General features: G+C 36.9%; 1 protein-coding gene across 1 annotated transcript in view; it reads left to right on the forward strand.

Moving 5' to 3' along the window:
• The window catches only part of POLN (DNA polymerase nu), a 94,511-nt gene that overhangs the window by 62,236 nt on the left and 18,099 nt on the right, over window positions 1-14,176 (forward strand). The window contains exons 19-21 of the mRNA XM_065660700.1: window positions 2,612-2,743; window positions 5,295-5,405; window positions 9,591-9,669. Of these exons, the coding sequence (XP_065516772.1) occupies window positions 2,612-2,743; window positions 5,295-5,405; window positions 9,591-9,669 (322 nt within the window). The remainder of the gene's footprint in view (window positions 1-2,611; window positions 2,744-5,294; window positions 5,406-9,590; window positions 9,670-14,176) is intronic.

The following is a 14,176-nucleotide window of genomic DNA, read 5'->3' on the forward strand; positions in this document are numbered from 1 at the left end:
TTGTCAGACTGAATCTCCATCAGTTGAATTTTCAGTGGATAAAAGGCAATGCCTCAGTTACTGGGCCTAGAGCCCCCCTCAATAGAGCCTGTGTCTGGTTACTCATACTGTGGAGAACTTAGATGATTAGATTAGGCAGAGTATTGGCACTCCCTCGATTGCTCTGCACCAGGCACTAAACATTTCAGTGCAGCAGTGCTTCATTTAAGTATCTCCATTTACTTGTTTGTGCTTTGTCTCCCTCTCAAGTGAGGGCAGGTAATGCACCTGAATGCTTCAACTCATTAGCAGTGTGATTTGATCCTAGTTAAGACGTAACATGGGGTGATATCATTGAACTATTGTTAGATACGTGAAACTGATAGACTGAATTCCTCCCACAGTTTGTCTCCTTTCAAAGATGGCTAACTTTTCATTAAGGAGACATTTTGATGCAACCGAAGAGTGTGAATAATATTTATTTCACTTCTTTTGGGGTTGCAAAATGCAGACACATTCCTTGAGGAGCTCTCCTGTATATATGTATTATGCTTACAGGAGTTAATGAAAACCTATCATGTAGTAAATGGGGATCTTTTTTTTTTTTCTTTTTCTTTTCTTAGCTTTAGGTTATACTTGGTTCATATGTTCAAGGTCTTTTCTATAATCCTGGGGGATAGAAAGTAGTATAATAAAGAAAGAAGAGTCTCATTATGTCTAGGAGTTGGTACTTTAATAAAGCACCCACTTTTGAGAGGGATGACAGTATTACTGTCTTTTGCTGGGTTTGAAGCAATTCAGTTTGCCTGCTTCTGCCACAGTCGTCATGTAGAACTAAAGCACAGAGCACTTAAACACCTGTAAAATAAGGAATTAATTCAATTCAATGGCAGTATGTTTGAGCCCTAAATCGACACAGAGGGATGTCATGGTGTTTAAATGGAAAGCTAATGGTATTTTCAGTTTTGAAAGATGATGTTACAGAATGGTGAACACTAAAACTCATAAGCTGCCGCTAACAATTCCCCTGGCACAGATAACTCAAGGAGAGTGCTGAGGGAAGCTGCAGTCCTCTACTGAGCATTGCTTCCTATGGCCTGTGCTCCTGCATTGTGAAACATGATCTGACATGGTTACCTCTCTTTTTTTTTCTTCCCAGCATCTGCATTTCTTTGGAATAGTTCAGACTTCCTTACTGATATTGTGGCTTAATTTTCCTACTATATTATGCAGTACCTTGTTCTGTATATCAATAGTTCTTTAAATGGCTAACATGGACAAACTTAGATGTTACAGCTCCCTAAGGAAGCCACAGCAGTCTCCTCACTGTTAAGTGCTTTAGCAAGTAGATTTGTCCTCTGCTGGCCCAGGAAGAAAACCCAAATTAGTTAGATGTCAAATAAAATTACAGACCTGTAATAACTCAGCAAACGTCATTGTGGATGTCTAATGAATTTCTTCTTCTAGCACCTTGTCCAGACTGGTGTTCCTGCAGCTTAGTGCAGATCCTGGCATGACTGAGAACAAAATGCTACAGAATTGTTCCAAAATGCACATCAGACTGACAGTGATGGTATTTAGGTGGCTGAAATCTTCTCTCTAAAAAACACTAGATAATTTTGCTTGACAGTATTACTGTGGCAATAGCTATTCTGTGCCTTTGGTGCCTTGAGACATTGCTTCTCCACTTAGGTTATTTGCAAACACAGTGCTGGGTTTGCATTGCTGTGCAGCTGACATGAATATATCTGCCTTTCAACCATGATCTGACTAATGTTGATGTATGGTTTATTTTTACTGGAACTGTTTGGTTTATAAATGTATTTGAACTGTAGCTCTTAGTTTATATTTTCACACTCTGGAAAACAGTCTTCAGCTTTTTTCCACCTTATCTTGTAAATGCTCTTAGACCCAAGGTAATATGTATTTTGCACCTATACCTTGTCTTAAAGTTATTATTCCTTTCTCTCTCTGTTGAAATGCTTTTTCTGTTTTGTTTTAGTTTTATTTTTTTCTTTTCTTTTTCCAACCCTTTTATTTCACAACTTGGACCCAGATTTTTACAGACACTGAGGAGCTCATGACTATTTAAAATCTGTGGGACTCAGACTTCTAACAGCCTTTCTAGTGTCAGGCTACTTCTTCTAATTGCTTCAGCAGTTAAGTTTCCCTGTGGCTTTTACAACAAATTCAAAAGTCTCCATTCATTTTTAGATCTTCATTCACATTTGTGTTTAAAATGGATTTCAAATTCTTTGTTCTACTTCTCAAAGTTTGCCGATTTCAACACTGAACTAATAAAGTGATACTTAACAAAGTTATTCTATGAAAAAAAGACATTTCAACTACATTGTAGGTATAAATTATAACTAGGAATTTCTTAATTACATACTTGTTATATACTTCTTATGGGGTATGATGTTCTTAATCCAGTGACTTCAGTAAAATATTCAAGCTCCAAGTTATATATTTATTTTGTTAAAATGTGATTGTAGTGTATCAAATCTGTCCCCTTTTACAGAGGTAAATAAAGTTAACTAATTCCAATAATTGTGAATGTAGTAGCGCTATTGTATTTAGTGTATTTCCATTCTGCTTTATTGCATAATAAACATAATTTCTTTACCACCAGGTAAAGAACGTCTTGCTGACTGCCTGGGAATTACTCCTCTTCAAGCCAGTCAATTTATAGAGAGTTTTATGCAAAAATACAGGAAAGTACACGAATTTACAAAGAGAACCATTGAACAATGCCGAAATAAAGGTAATCCAAAACCCGTAAACATTATTTTTGTTTACAGATCAGTATTGTCTGACAGCAGTGAAAATAAAGATTCAGCTCGACCCAAATTAGACAGTTACAGGACAAGAAAAAAGATGAAATGTCAATTCTTGGTGAATAAAAGAACTGGTTAAGCCTGTCTGCTTTTTCTCAGAAAGATGCTAACAGAATAAGACATCTGTTCTCAGAATGAACTCTCCTTAATGTCAAGTTATGCTGCATCATTTTGACACATAATGTACTCCAACACAAAAAAGCCCAAAGAATCTTTTACTTAATAGATTTTGTACATGGCTGCTGGACCATGAAAGTTCAGCCATTTAGTCAAGGAACCAATTTACAAATCCTTTTTTCTTTTTTTTTTACATATTTTTTATTTCCCTCATTCAGAATTTACGTTGTTGAAGTTCAGGTGGTATCTGTGATGACAGATGTGTGCATAGTGCTACTTGGAGCCAGCAGCTGCAAACTCTTCTTGCACCCTATTTGTTATTAGTCTACACATTCATTTATAGTTAGTGAATCCTAAGAGTGTGGTAATTTGAGGTGAGAAAAATAGAGATGCTTGAAATACTTTTAAAAGCTACTTAGCAGAACTGTCAAAATGTATTTCTTTTGTTTCCTAATAGGGTATACAGTATTAAGACATTTTTGTAGAAATAAATATTAAATTTGCTTTATAATATTGCATCATTGTATGGGTGAATGTCATGATAAAAACATAACTGGCTTCTAGTCATGAAAAGAGATACCATAACATATATAGTAAAATATTGTGCATTTATTATATATTCTGATCTAGTTAAAATAACAGAGCATTATTTTCTTAACGGTGGATGGATTTCAGTAACCATACTCCTGTGATAAAGAATCTGGTTTATGAGCTTAGTAGACAAGAGTGTCGTAACGAATGTCCTTGACTGACATCAAACCACACTTACATAATTAGTACTTACTGCTCTTCTTGTTCCCTTCTATCAACCATTTTCTTACCTATGAATGTAAAAGAACAAACTGGTTTGGCTGTATAAGCTTAGAAGATCTGCAGCATGTTGACATTATTTAGTATTTTTCTTGTTAATCCACCTCAGATTCCAACTTCCCAACAAAAACATTCCAACCTAGTGAGCTCATTGTAGGGTACATATTTACTTATTTGCAGTTCAAAGGTGAACAGCACCCATTTGACTGATATTATTTAGATGTTATGAATGTTCGATGCTCTGTGTAGACATGATAAGCATATGAATAATATTAATATTTGTGATTAAGGTATTTTTGTTAGTGTATATAGAGTTCATATGTTACTATATTGTTGGTTTTTTATGAAATTATCAACATATTTTAAAAAAGGCTACATTAAGACCTCATTGAAATATGTATTTGCAGATTAATCTTTGACCACAGGCCCATACTCTGCCACTATTATATGAAAGATGGCGTTTGGGAATGCTCATCAGGGATGAGTATTGTGAGGGTGATCCTGTTGTGCAGACACACCACACAGGAATAAGGATATCACAGTAGATCTATTTTTCACTGAGAATCCAATGCTTGAAGAATTCCATCTTTAGATACTCTTCTTCATGGGGAATCTTAGTTGAATTGGGAAGACTGATTTGTCAAAGAGTGTCTTAACCTCCAGATAATTCAGTTCTTTGTCTGAGGAGATGATGGCAGTCAACTTCCATGGTAGCTAGTCACAATTCATGGACAGTCAAGGCAACCAGTAGTATAACAAAAGATCTTGTAAAGATGTATTTTTAATGTGGATGTTTTTTCATTTTTCTTAGAATAATAAATTTAGTTTTGAAGATAAGCTGAGAGTTTTGTGTGTGTGATTTTGACATGAGGATCTTCCAATCTCTTTTCCTCTCTGAACTCCCTTCACTTGCCCTCCAAAGTAGTTGTTTTGGCAAAATAGGTCATTAGGCCTAACATAAAGCTCTAAATGTGTTTTCATGTATTTCTTTTAAACTAAAAACCCCAGAACACTAAAGTTAATGAAGTTTGGCTGTGAAAGGGATGTGAAATCACCACATAAAGAAAATGCTGTAACTTTTTTTTCCCAAAAACCCTATTTGATAATTTTGGGAAATATTCATTAATGATTTAATTATTCTACAAATTGATTTTTCTTCGCTATTCCCAAGTAAAATATTCATTGTATAGAAAGCTCTAATTATGGCTGCTAATAGATAGCTAATTCTGCTAGGTATTTATAGTTTCTTCTCCCACAGAGAGAGTTTGCTGGTATATCAGTAGATGTTCCTAATGAAAATAGAGCTTTAATGAACAGGAGTTTTCCCTGTATAACATGGACCAATCCTCTGAATGAAGTAATTCTTAGACCAAAAATACAATAAGCATTTAAGGTTTAAATAAGAGAAGTTCTGCTTATTTTCAGAGGGCAAAATATGAAATAGACTCAGGCAGCACATAATTACAAAAATTGATATTATCTGTAAAATGAATTTATGAAATTTAATTTTAATCACTCTAAGAATAGTAATTTCTATTTAAACCCTACAAGGTTATGTGGTTTCCATCATGGGACGTAAAAGACCACTGGCTAATATCAATGCACAGGATTACAAGCTACGCACACAAGCGGAGAGGCAGGCGGTTAATTTTGTTGTTCAAGGTAAAATCCTGCTCACCTACGTCCCTCTTTGTCTGTGCTTGGCTTTAGTGGACAACTCCTCTGATCATCTCAAAAGAATGAATATTCTGTAGTCTATGAGACTCAACTACTGAGGCATGAGCTTTATTAGGAAAGAGAATGATATATTCTATTTACATTGGAATTTGCCAGTAAACATTGTCATAATAATAATAACAACAGTATCAGTGTTCTAATATACTGTAGTGCTCTGTGGTAGGTAAATACAGGTATACATACATACTATGTATAGAAAGAATATCTGGAATTCAGTGTTTCAGATGTATTGCGTCTTAACACTTTTTCCTTTCTCGTTTTGATTGTTACTGCAAAAGGGTTTCTGTGATTATGCTGTCTACATGTTCTAACTTCTACTGTGCCGGATAGTTTTAGTTTAAGAAATAATCAACATTACAAAAATTATACATTGTTATTATTAGTTTTGAAACCCAACTCATTCTTTCTAAGGACCATTCAAACTTAGTTTTGTAGAGGGCAAGAAAAAAAGGTGGGCTTCTTTTCACAGAAAACATTGCAAATTTGCCATATAGGTTGGAAATGTGAAAGTCAGCATAAAGTGCTCAACTTTTAGTTAATCTAATCTATGCATTAACACACTCTTTAAATCCCTTGGACCGCACGCCTGTACAGCATTTACCCACCTAAAGAAAAATATAGAAACTGAGCTGGCAGACTTAGATCCCTACTAAGCCACTGCTTGGAAGAATTACTTTTCAATTGGATGATGCTGACAGGGTTTTCATTAAGTTATACTGGAAGTATACAATTTACAGGCAAGTAAAAAGTGATTTGAATTTTCTTTTTGAGAGGATCATGTGGTTTTTTTCTTTTTTTTTCCTCTCCCAATACTATTCATTTTAATGTTTCATTTTAAAAAATACTTAAGTATTTGTCACGTTCGATCTCTTTATAATTAGTAACTGAATTTAAGTACTGACTGTGCAAGGATATGTACAGATCTAGAATTCTAGTAGAATACCCTGTTGCTTAAATAATCACTGTGCTCAAGTGATGGCTGCCTTGCTGTAGTAGCCACCCAACTGCCAAATTTTACAATAACCTCATAAAATCTGCAGCAGAGCTTACATGTTTGTAACACTGAGCATGCCTGTCCCACCTTCTCCAGAGACATGTGTTCCATGTACCTGGGTTTCCATCCAACTGGCCAGCAGCCCTCTCCAGTTAGAGGCACGATGCTGAACCTAATACAGCAAGTCCTGCTGAGTGTACAGTGTAGCATTAATAAAGCTGCACGGCCTCTGAGCAGCACTTGCTTATGTCCATCTGTCCAAAGAGCTTGGAGCTCAGGCAAAGCTGTCACAGGGCTGTCTATGAAACACAAGTACCTACAATAATAAGATTATCGTATATCAGTGTTGGTTCCAGTAATACTGGAGGACAAATCTGATGAAAAGCATTGCAACTGTTATTCAGAACATGTAATGTTAGAAGGTGTGATGAAGGAAGGAATAAAAACCATTCAGTATGCCCAAATTTTATTAAAAATTTCATTCAAGACTACAATCTTTTTAATTTCAGGATTTCAGCTATGAGATAATATTTGAAGACTGTGAAAACTTTCTTAATTATGTTAAAACATTTTATCGCTGTGACTAAACTGCATTTATCACATGTGGGTTATAATTATATTAAATAGTATAATTATTTTAAGCAGTTTGCATGTCGGTTATGGTAGCAGCCAACTGATAGCAGAAAACTTCTGGTACATGACGATATTTATTGAGAGGACTCTATTTTAACTTACTACAGCTGGGTTTCCCACAGTACTTTCATAGTTTTTTAATGTTTTTTAATATTTCCCAGTTCAATTGTTTTTACCAATATACAGCATAATATTCTTAATTTCTAATTCAGCTCTACCTAACTGCTTATTTGAACAGGAAAACAAGAAAAGTATTTGAAGCTAAATGTAGCCATCTCAATGATCAGCTTTGTATCTTGATATAGTTAATGAGTAAAACGGTCTCAGTATGGGATTCAGAGGGGGCAGTTTGTCATAGAAAACCATGAAGAAGTGTTAAATCTCCTTAATCTCTTAATCTGTTATCTCCTCAATCTCTTACATACTCTTTCTTGGACAAAAGGGCAGCTGTGTCCTGAGGTACATCAAGTACAGCATAGGCGGTCAAGGGAGGTGATTTCTCCACCCAATACTGCGCTGGTGCATGCCCCCCTTAAGTTTTGTGTGCAGTTTGAGGCACCTCAACATAAGAAGGACATCAAACTATTGGAGTGTGTCCAGAGGAGAGCCACCAAGATGCGGAAAGGTCTTGAGAGCAAAACTTAAGTGGAGTAGCTGAGGTCACTTGGTTTGATCAGCTTGGAGAAGAATTGAGGGGTCCCCTCATGCCAGTCTACAGCTTCCTATAAGGGGGCCTATAAGAATGCTGGGGAGAGACTCTTCATTAGGGACTGTAGTGATAGGACACAGGGTAACGGGTTAAAACTTAAACAGGGGAAGTTTAGATTGGATATAAGGAGAAAGTTCTTTCCTGTAAGGGTGGTGAGGCACTGGAATGGGTTGCCCAAGGAAGTTGTGAATGCTCCATCCCTGGTGGTGTACAAGGCCAGGCTGGACAAAGCCTTGGGTGACATGGTTTAGTGTGAGGAGTCCCTGCCCATGGCAGGGGGGTTGGAACTGGTTGGTTAAGGTCCTTTCCTAACTATTTCCTAACTATTCTATGATTCCTCAAGGGGGGCAGGAGAGGAGGAGGTGCTGATGTTCTCTGTCTGGTGGCCAGTGATAGGACATGAGGAAATGAGGATTGTACATTAGGAAAAGGTCCTTCATTGGGAGGGTGGTTGGCCAATGGAAGAGGTTTCCCAGGCACATGGTCACAACACCAAACCTGTCAGAGTTCAAGGAGTACCTCGATAACACTCTTAGTCATATGGTTTAGTTGCAGGTAGTCCTGCAAGGAGCAGGAAGCTGGAGTGGATGATCTTTATGGGTCCCTTCCAACTTGAGATATTCTGTTATTCTACGATTATCTCCCAGCAGAGTGCCCTTATCATCTGCCTGCGTAGCTGTTCTTATCCCTACTCTGGAATTTGAACCATTTGGAAGAAAGAATACAAAATTCATTGAGTGTGTGAAAAAGATGTCTGTAGTCTTGTACATTTAGGATATCTGATAGGACAAGGAGGATTATGGCTTCCAATCCTTACTTAAAGGCTTGTTTCTGTATTTTATCTGATAAATCTTTATGTAAAATGTATTGGATCCCTGTTGCATGGTTCAGAACAGGAGCCTTCACCAAACTGCAGGCCTGGAGAGTCATTCTGCCTCTTGATCACCAGAAATATGTAATCTGTTATATAAAATGACACTGTTTTATGCACCACCGCTCTTAACACTGTAATGTAATGAATATACATTACGTACACATGGAAATATGAAAAAGCATAAAATTAAGTTTCCAAATGGAAATGCGGTGTTGAATCAATGTTCTAACCTTTTATGACATTAAATTTTAATTGATTTGTAGGTAAACTCTCATTGCAATTTAGTTAGATAATTTCAGACATTTCTTATAAAAAGCAATTTTTCAACTCCTGGCCATCACTGACAAAGTCACCTTTAATTAACACATAGAATCACAGAATCATAGAATAGCTAGGGTTGGAAAGGACCTCTAGATCATCTAGTTCCAACCCCCCTGCCACAGGCAGGGTCACCTCACACTAAACCATCCCGCCCAAGGCTTCATCCAACCTGGCCTTGAACACTGCCAGGGATGGAGCACTCACAACCTCCCTGGGCAACCCATTCCAGTGCCTCACCACCCTAACAGGAAAGAATTTCCTCCTTATATCCAATCTAAACTTCCCCTGTTTAAGTTTTAACCCGTTACCCCTTGTCCTGTCACTACAGTCCCTGACGAAGAGTCCCTCCCCAGCATCCTTATAGGCCCCCTTCATATTATTGTTTTCTGGTTTTAATTAGCATGTAATTAATTTATTCCTCTTATGATATTTCACATATTACACGAATTGAGTCTGCTAGATTTGCAGATTCTTATAATTCAGAATCTTCAGATGTTTTTCATTCTTATGCCATAGTTCCAAGAAGAACATTTTCTCTTATCATGCTTTAAATTAAAAACAGACCACTTTCTTTCTTAGGATCTGCAGCTGATCTTTGTAAAATGGCTATGGTGGAGATTTTTACCTCCGTTGTTATTTCTCCAACTTTAACTGCCAGGTTAGTAATGAATGACTGTAAAACTATTTGATTTTAAAACAAAATTAGTTGAAATGATGTGTTTCTGACATTTTAAGCAGCTGTAGAAATATCATATGTGCCTCTGAATCTTTTAACAAGCAAGGACTTGTGGGATGGTTTAATACATTCAAAGATATCTTTGTGCTTAAATGGTTGGATCTGTAAGTCCATCCCAAGGTGATGAAGTGCCCTGGGGCCATTTAAACTCAGTCAGGTCTAGTTCAGTGGTAGTTCTACATCTTTGAAATCGAGCCCACTGATCATATCCTTCCTGTATTTTGAGTGCATTGTACAATGGGAATTGAACATTCAATGGGCTGGGAAAAAAAACAGGAATCAGGAAGCCAGTGCTCAAGCAAAATAAATGAATGTGGTTTATTCTTCTATAGATGTTTTTCTTTTGCTAAAGAAAAGCTAGGTCATCATCATTCCCTTCTGTTGTGACTGCACATAGTTGAAGATCACAGAATGTCCTCAAGATTTTTGTATCACTAGCAGAAATGATGAAGTCTACTTTTCCTGTTGCAAAGGATGGAGGGGATGGTGTAGAGAGTCAGTGAGCACTATTATTTGCTGCAATAGAAAAACACTTTGAAGTTAAAAATGCATAAAAAAACCCAAAAAATGGTTTCTCATCTTTTGTAATGCTGCAGTAAACAATCCAGCAGAACATGATTTTTTGCAGTACAAGTTCAGATGAAAGCAGAGATAGCAGGTAGCGCAAAGCATCAGTGTTTCTGTTGTCACCCAGAAGGGGAAATCATAAACTTAGCTGTAGTAATCATGTATGAAAGACTTCAGTGGGAGTTTAGGTCAGTACAAAGTAACAGGGTTTGGCCTTCCAAACATACTCTACAGTTATGTGTAATATGTAACCCTATAAACCCTCTGTATGTGTGTGTGTATCATTTACACTCAACAGCATTGTCTTATTTGATCAATGTTTCAAAATGGAATTTCTAATTACAAATACAAAATGCATGTGTTGAATCCAAAGGTAGAGTCACTCCTTTGCCAAAAATAAAACTTGTTCTGAATAACACTTATAAGTGTTCTTGCAGCTTTTTGAGCAAAATACAGCTGCACAATAACCAAGAAAAGAAAGAAATAAGTAGCCCACTGGTATAAATCTGATCTGGGAAGTGGTTCTTTGCTGGAGATACTGCATATATATATCAGACAATGATACATTTATATATTCAGGTTTGTATGATGGTATATGGTACTGTACCTTTTGGGGGAGATTCTCTGCACTGATTATAATTCTTTGTGGTGCCTGAGTTGAACGAAGAGACCAGAATCTGGTAGCTGTGGCCTGGTGTAACTTTGAGTTAGATTAGTCATACAGTAGCTGCCTTCTGGAACAATCAAGCAAGTCTTTAGTGAAGGAGGCCAGTGGAGGTGGTGAGAGGGCAAAGAACATATTCCCTTCTGCAGTTCCTACCTTGCACCCAAATCTTTAGGTTCAAGAACTAGCTGTTTGTTGTAATTCTGAGAAAGCCAACGTTTATTTATGACTAATGCTGCATCTGATAAAGCCTTTGAATTTTTTCTACTCTCAACAAAAAATTTTACTTCGGATTTTCTTTCTCAAAACTATTTCTTTTAAAGATATAGTGTCACCAAATGGCTAAGGAGGCACTGACATGGGGAAGTATTGAAGTTTTACATGGTGAATTTTCTTGTGTTGTGAAAGCATAGGGGGGACTGGCTACACCAGACATCAGAAAAGTATCACTGCCTGTCCTTCTTATTTCTATTATGAATGTCACACCTGGGAAAGACCAAGGCTGCAAGGGCATCTAAAAGAGACAGACTGTTTTAATCTGGAATTTTGAAATCCTGCCAGCCATTAACAACTGGATAGCTTTGCTAAAGGACAGCCTTTTAATAGTTACTAATGGCTCCTTGCTGTAATATTTAGTAGGTACTTGCAAGCCAGGCTTCACAGAAGAGCACAGTCAATGCCTTTATAAATTCTGCAAACACTCACCCAGTTGGGCAGTGGCATTTGAAAGCACCACTGTGGTCTTGCCAAAAGACTGAAACTTGAAAATTTGTGTTTCCAGTTGTGTGCCAGGTGACATTCAGTCAGTTATTTTTCCAGTGCTCTGTTTCTTGATTTTCTTCTCAGTCAAGCCAGGGTAATGATCCTAACATCCTTTGTAAAGTGCTTTGAAAAATATTGCTAAAAGGAAGTGAATGCATAATTGCTGCTGTTGTTGTAACTGTAGGAATGCACGGTAGCTCTTCCAAAATGAGAAATGTAATCAATCTCCTATTATCATCACATCAGATCATATTAATTCCAAAGATAGCACATTACTGTCTTTTCTTTCGTCTTCATCCCCTTGCAGGTTTTGGGGCTTTTTTCCCTATTAAAAGTTCTAATTTTGGAAACAGGGTTTCCACTTTGAACAGCATATCAAAGAGAAATATCTTTTATATATGCTTTAGAAGTTACTATAAACCATATAGTGCGAGACAGTATGCTATTAGGTGTGGCCAAGCAGTGGGTAACACTTAGCATTCTGTCTTCCTTACCTTGGAATTAAATTAAAATAATAAATTCTGCATAAGGCCTTACAGTTTATAGTGTTAGCTTGCAGGTGTGTTTGCAGTCTTCTCCAACTGCATTCAGTTTTAATTCACTGTAAGCTGTTCAGCTGTGAGCGAACTCTGAGACAACAGTATGAAGCTTTGATTTTGTATGAGTAGTCATCAATAGATTGTTCAGGTATGGTTAGTGCATTTGATATTGCATTTGGAAGTCAGGGGAAGGAAATCAAGTTGCAGTTTCATAATACTTGATCAGAGGCCCTCTTGGCAAAGCTGCATATTCTACTGTGACTGATCAATGGCTGTTCCATGAACTAGTAGTCTCATTTTTCTCTTCGTTTTCTTCATCTTTTAATTCAAATGCCAGCCTAGCAACTTATGCTGTTGAAAAGGAAAAGTCAATCAGTTACTTGCAAATGATTTGCATTAAGCAATACATATGATAAGGAATTGATATTAGTGTGGGCTATCTGTTGGGATCAGTGTTAACATCTCTGCATTTTGTGCAGCACTGATGAGTAATCAAAATGATTTCTTCAGACATCTTCCACTTTACCTAGGTCTTTTCATTAAGATGCTGTTCTGCTGCTGGTGGCCAGGTTGCTTACTGAAAATGTGCTGTAGGCATAAATTATTCAAGTGCCAGCTTTTACCTGTCTGATACAACTCTCAGAACTTCCACATTATGTTTCCTGCAGACAGATGATAGCAAAGAAACTTCTGAAGTAAGATCAAGGCATACAGCAGCAACTGAAAGAAAGATTGATGGAATTGACAAGAGTGGAAAGGTACTTGGTGTACTCAGGTGGACAGTTGTAGTTATTTTCAGTGTTTAAAATATCATTGCAGTGACAGATGCATAGAAACTTGGTAAGAGAAAAGGATGCTTGCAAATTGTGGAAGAATTGTTGCTTGAGGAAATTCCTGTAAAAAATATCACTTTGTAAGCTGAAGATGCACTGATGTTACCCAAAGTCTACTTGGTGCTACACAGGTTTCTCAAAAAGTCATTAAAGATGTTAATATCCCAATAACATGCAAATTAAATTTAACAAGTCTGCAGAGCTATTGAGTAATTTGGTGTGAATCCAGCAATTCTGCTTTCTCACCAATTTATTGTTCCTTCAGCACTGGACCTGTGCCACAAGCACACAGCTATACTTCCCAGCATGTCCGGAGTCTAGTTAAAGAGACAGGTTCAGCAACAGGGCAGATGTAAATGAATGATCTGAAAAGGAGGAGCCACCAGCAAATAAAAGGAAAAGGCAGGATCTTACTTTCTTGGTACCAGCTGCTTTTCAATAGCAGTGGATATTGGAAGTTTTGTATGTCTTCCTCAGGGAACAAACATGTTAATCAACCCAATGATTTTCTGAGTTGGTGAACTGTAAATGCAGCTCACTTGTACTGATAGCTAAATTAGAAACAGCCCTGATCGTCCCAGGAACAAGCATTGTGTTATGTGACCTGGAATTGTTCACATACAATTCATGTGATAAATCACAAATGATTCATTTCTTGGAAGTGGCTTCAGTTTTCAACAGTAGAACTGAGAGGCATTTTTGTAAGGTGTGTAGGGATTCAAGCATTAGTACTTTATTGCTTATCATCTCTCAGATTCATATAAAAGGACATACTAATAAAACCAACTTCTTCATTATGTCATAGCTTCAACCAAACACAATCAGTAATGCTTAGTGCTGCTACTGTATGATGATTTTCTTTAATTCTGGGCATAAATATTATGTCTCTTGTTTCTTCAGGAATTAAATAATTGGTTTTACTTATGTTTCCTATATAGCAGTTATCCAGGATTTTCAAGTAAATGCTTATTGCTCTGGAACTGTAGCCACAATTCCCAATATATGGTTGCAGATCTGCTCTAAAGGATTATCTCTTGTCAACTTTTCTCCTTAGCCTGATACTG

The sequence above is a fragment of the Lathamus discolor genome, chromosome 1 (genome assembly GCF_037157495.1).
Source record: "Lathamus discolor isolate bLatDis1 chromosome 1, bLatDis1.hap1, whole genome shotgun sequence".
NCBI lineage: Eukaryota > Metazoa > Chordata > Aves > Psittaciformes > Psittacidae > Lathamus > Lathamus discolor.